Genomic DNA, 5308 nt, shown 5'->3' with positions numbered 1-5308 from the left:
TGTGTGTGTGTGTGTGTGTGTGTATAAATAATATATATATATATATATATATATAATATTGTGAACATAATATATATATATATAAATATATATATATTCTTGTGTATGTGTGTATAGGTGTATGTGCGTTATGGTGCTGAATATTGAACATCGTGTACTTCAATACACTCACCTCTGTAGCATCCTCAGTGCTTGACAACAATTCCTCGTAAACTTCCATCAGTTTCAAAATTTCTGCCTTGTCGGCAATATCACGTTCACTTGTCATATTGCACGGTTTGGCCTAAGGACAAGCGATAACGTTCAAGCTGAAAAGCAAGAACTTGTATAAATTGATGGATATTGATTGTAAAATACCGAATCGATTAACTCCACAGCCGTAGAATAGACCTAGGTATATCATTAAATCAGCTGAGATGAAAGAACTGGTCCTGTGGGTATGCGATTAGAGCTTTCATCGCATCGTCTAATCAGACACATTGAAATTCCTGCATCAGGTGATCTAATACAAGCAAAAACTATTAAGCCCGGATACCACAACGGAATAACGTATAGTGTGGTCTGTTAGGGTATCGTCGTATCTACAACGCCACCCGAACAAGCACAGTATTGCAGTTTCAGAGATCTGCAGAAAGTCTTGCCTGAGTACTATGGACCACTCACTTTATTATAGTGGTGATAGCAACGTGCACAGTTAAATCATTATTTGGATGATATATAAATCTTCCTATTAAACTAAAACTAAACAAAAAGTGCAATCAGGCTATAGGGATATATATAGCCTCCTATCTTAGCCTTCTGAAAACGAGAGCGAGAGGAGGCTATTTATGCTATGGTGGTCCTATCACTATGTACAGTAAATATTGACTTGTTAGGAGGCTTTGTGACACGACACATAAATGGCCTGTTTCAATCTCGAAGGCTATGCACGACACGTCATAATCAAGCGAGAATCACCCGCCAAAATAATTCATGTGACACATAGTCACATATTTATATAATGAGTATGACCCTGGACGTATTTCCAATGACGTAACAGTGAGCAGATTCCACAGTGATGTCATCATCAAATAAAGTTTCTGACTCAATATGTATTTATTTATTTTTTATTTATTTTTTACACATAGATCAATAAAAGCAAAGTTCCATCCCAGAAGTGCTATTATGGACATAAAAATAAGAAATGTCAGCTGAGCCATAGCTGGTTGTTGGTTCACTGGTAGTTAAGATCAAGAGATCTCTTAAAGTGTATCGACAGCCTTTGGATGGGAACCGGATCTTCCGGCATAGATCGATGCGAGATTGAACTGACCTATGAATATTAAAGGAAGTCAGGACCGCTGTCGAGTCAAAGCACGCTTGTCGCGTACGCGATCCCGGCGAAGCATGGGCTCAGCTCGCTTATAGATTGCTGCTCGGAATTCTCCCTCTCATGGCAATTAGGAATTGGAAGTACGCAAAGCAAGACTTGCTTAGTTCTAACCTCGTTTTATATATTCTCAGGTTCTGGCCAGGTTTTGGGTTCTAATACTTCAAAATAAATAGTAGTTTTTAAAAAGGGAATCAACCCATTTTATTAGAGTATAAATGGTTTATTATTCGCTGTAATCGATTATTTAACTCATATATCGGTATTAAAAGCTTTTCAATATATCGTGGGATTGTTGTATCTGAATGAATATATTGTATTTATGTTTAACATGAATACCGACACAGACGTTCCGAGTTCACGAGCACAATATGGAGCGGTATATTCACAAAATTTACAGACACAGCTGAAAAGCAAATAAAATTTCGACGACCACTCCATACATAAAACGAACAAACCATCTTAGCATTTCTGTATTCCATTTTTAAATTAATGCGTTTTAGGGTTTAAAGAGTTGTGAGATTTGCATGGTTTTGATCAGTGGCTTTCGTCGACACTATGTGGACCATGCGCAACCTGACTAGTGACAAAGGGGAAGTACCATTATATAGTGAAGCATGCAGCAGCTGTGCAGATTTCAGAGGAGTACCAGGTTCCCATCGCTTGCGACTGCTCGAGATTGAGAATCGAAGGCACTATCCTACTGGAATATGGCAGTCGAGAGTGTGATAGGCAGCAAGTACGTGTCCACTGATGAGGACTTTATTTTCTCCGACATATATTTACGTTCGTCAACAGGCAAATATAGCACAAACTACGCACTGATCGACACAACATTTGCAAATTAGCCTGTTGCTGAAACCCACACCACAGAGCATGTACTGTACGGGGGTGTCTTCAACGGATTCTCAATTGACGGGCCCAATAGATCATTCAATGATCCCAACAATGTCAGCTACGTATCGAGGTTCCATAAATAAGGGTTTAGCTTCGCTGATCCGCATTTACTTACTTGAAAAGAGAACCTCAACGATAGCGGAAGTAGACTGTTCAGTATGTAGAATCGTGTCGTGTACAGTATATCGAGGTCCAAGTTCACAATTTAAACGTTTCCAACCATATCGAAAAAATGAAGCAACAACTCTGTGCCAAGGCTAGATCTTGAGTTCAGCCCCGCGAGATATTGTCGCACACGTGATGATGTGTCGTTCCTAAACCATGTTCTATTCGAGTGCTTCCGGTTTTATTTTGCCAAACATCATCCCTCTATAAGACTATTAACTTTATATCATTACACTATTTTCTACCAAAAATGACCGCATAGCCTAATTTACTATGTATAAATAACCCAGTCACACTACTACTTATATTTGGCGCCGACGAGATAGAAAGCCGCTCAATCCTTCTGTAAGACAATATCACTGTGCGCGTTCACTCGTGACTTGCGACGAGCCTTGAGGTTCGGTATCTCTTCGCTGTCATACTCTGCAAGCAACGATGACTTTCGACGACCTTTGGCCAACTTATCGGATATAATGGGTAACTTAATCGAGTCCCCGATTTCCTTGCAGATACGTGTAGCCTATGGGTTGAAAGGCAACGAGGATGATTAGTCTCACAGGATACGCTGGACTTGGAGGCAGGACATAATCGGCGTAACGGATACGGCTTTCAAAAAGCAGTGGTGTAGGTTCGGAGAAAAATTCAGTTCAACTGAAACAAAATTTTCATGAACGACAAGAAGTCGGGTTTTCTTGCAATAACGTCAACAACGAAAATCTGGCTGATTGCAACAAGAACATGGCATTTGAGCTGCAAATCACCAATATTTGATTAATCCGCCTATATTTAAGATTACACTGCATGAGATATTGGTGATGTATACAAACTACGATGCATTTGAATCACACATGCACGCCTCTGTCATATTTATCTGGACAAATCATTGCCCTGAAGTGAATTAGAGTATATGATCAAGTGAACGGAGTGAACATACCTCCTCCAGTGTGTCGCCCTTGACCAGAATTAATCCGCACCACTCTGTATTGAGAGGAGTGTTGCTTGGTGAGGAATTGCCAATTCGCGAATGTACTGAAAGTACTAGAAGAAAAGGTTCCCAATGTCTACAGGCGCATGCTTACCTGCAACTCTTATACTTGTCCCATTACTTGATCACCCAGTTGCCTGGACGGCTTAGCGGTGTCAAAAATGGGATCTAATTGATCTCTGACGGGCATCAATGAAACGTAAATATGCCGTGTCACGACTGCACAGAACAATTAAACATATATACACAATTCATACCAGCACAAAACCTTTCTACGCAATCATCTGATTGTTGCCATAGCTCGGTGATACTAACTTCAGGATTGTCGTGCCCCCTAAAAAGTATCGATAGTAGGCCAGAGTAGCGGGTGCTTCCGCACAACACACACACACACACCAACACATCTATAACCCCAATAGTACCTGGCACTCCCGTATCCGTTCCCTTTACGCGGTCACCGGGCTGCTGGTATGTTTTGGCCATAACAATCTCCGGTCGTTGTTTGACCTCGGCCAGATACCGATCGTGGGCAATGATGCCGGTCACATCCGCACAGAACTCGTAGTCCGCCAGGCATATGAGTGGGGGGTCGGCAGGTTTAGGTGCGATGGGGATACCGCAGTGTGTCATGAAGAAGTTCTCGAATAGATCGATGCCGTAAACATCCTTGTGGAAAAGCTGGGTCCGGCCACCCTGCGTGTATATGAATGAATTACGATGGAATGGAATTCAAAGGGTATGCATTTAGTAAAGATAATCGCACATACACCTTTCTGTGTGCACATGTGCATATTTGATCCGATACAGCTGTTCGTTACAAAACATAGAGCATGGTATAGAAAAACTCAGAGAAGGATCGACCTTGATGAATTGAGAAATGCTCGCGAAGCTCCGGTTCAAAGTAGGCCAGCTGGGTACATCATTCTGCTTGTAGTCGTACACACGCACATGATCGCACACCGATATACTTTCTGACTGATAAAACTCACGCCACAACAGAACAGCGCACCCACCCCCATGCGAGGATTGACCTCGATCAGCAACGGCGTGCCCAGCACGTCACCGTCGGCATCCTTCTGTAACCGCGTCTCTTTGCGCGAGTACTTCACTTCCACATGGAAGCATCCCTGCTTGAACTTCATAGCCCGGACACAGTCCACTGCGTAGTCCTTGAGCTGCTGGGCTTCCTTGGGTCCATACGAGGTAGGGCAGTTGCTGCCCGTTTCCAGGAAAGTGGGCTCCATCGTCGGCCAGTTATCGATAATATTCGCATAAACAGCCTCACCATCGTACATGAGCACGTCCACATCAAACTCGTCGCCGTCGATGTATTCCTCGACTATCAGCAGGATGGTGAGCCCTGCATTGATGAGGAAGGTGTCGTTCTCGCTCATCTCTTTGATCACACGGTCGTAGTTGGTGTACACTTCCTCCATGGACGAACACTTGAAGACACCGTCACTGCCCGCACCCGACGAGGGCTTCATTACCTGCGCTCATATGTGTCGACGTCAAGCAGCTCAGCGACAATACGATATGTTCATAAAGGAGAACCTGTGCTCATGTATTGCATATATCCAATATCCGTGTGAAAACTATGGTAGTATATGTCCTGTGCAGTGTCTGTGTCGGGCAATACATATGTAATGCGCGAGTCCCGCACAACACAACGGTGTGTACGGACTGGATGCAAACGTCGTCTAAGAACGAGCATGTTAATACATCGACAATAAACTCTGACTTGTTTATTTCAACTCGCCATAAAAATATTTGTAATGCAAGCTTGATAATAATCAAGCGTACGCATACATCAAGTACGCGCGATATATATATATCTATATATATATATGGGTGTGTGTGTGTGTGTGTGTATATATGTATATACGTATTTG

The 5308-nt window shown here is 42.5% G+C and overlaps 1 protein-coding gene across 1 annotated transcript in view; it reads right to left on the bottom strand.

The window, feature by feature from the left end:
- Window positions 1-4384: 4384 nt before the first annotated feature.
- The window catches only part of SARC_08879 (hypothetical protein), a gene marked incomplete at both ends in the record, with an annotated part of 1540 nt that continues 616 nt past the window's right edge, over window positions 4385-5308 (bottom strand). The window contains one exon of the mRNA XM_014297134.1: window positions 4385-4906. Within this exon, the coding sequence (XP_014152609.1) occupies window positions 4385-4906 (522 nt within the window). The remainder of the gene's footprint in view (window positions 4907-5308) is intronic.

Source organism: Sphaeroforma arctica (genome assembly GCF_001186125.1).
Source record: "Sphaeroforma arctica JP610 unplaced genomic scaffold supercont1.843, whole genome shotgun sequence".
Taxonomy (NCBI): Eukaryota; class Ichthyosporea; order Ichthyophonida; genus Sphaeroforma; species Sphaeroforma arctica.
The sequence above is the reverse complement of the archived record's forward strand: the minus strand, read 5'-3'. Positions and strand labels throughout refer to the sequence as shown.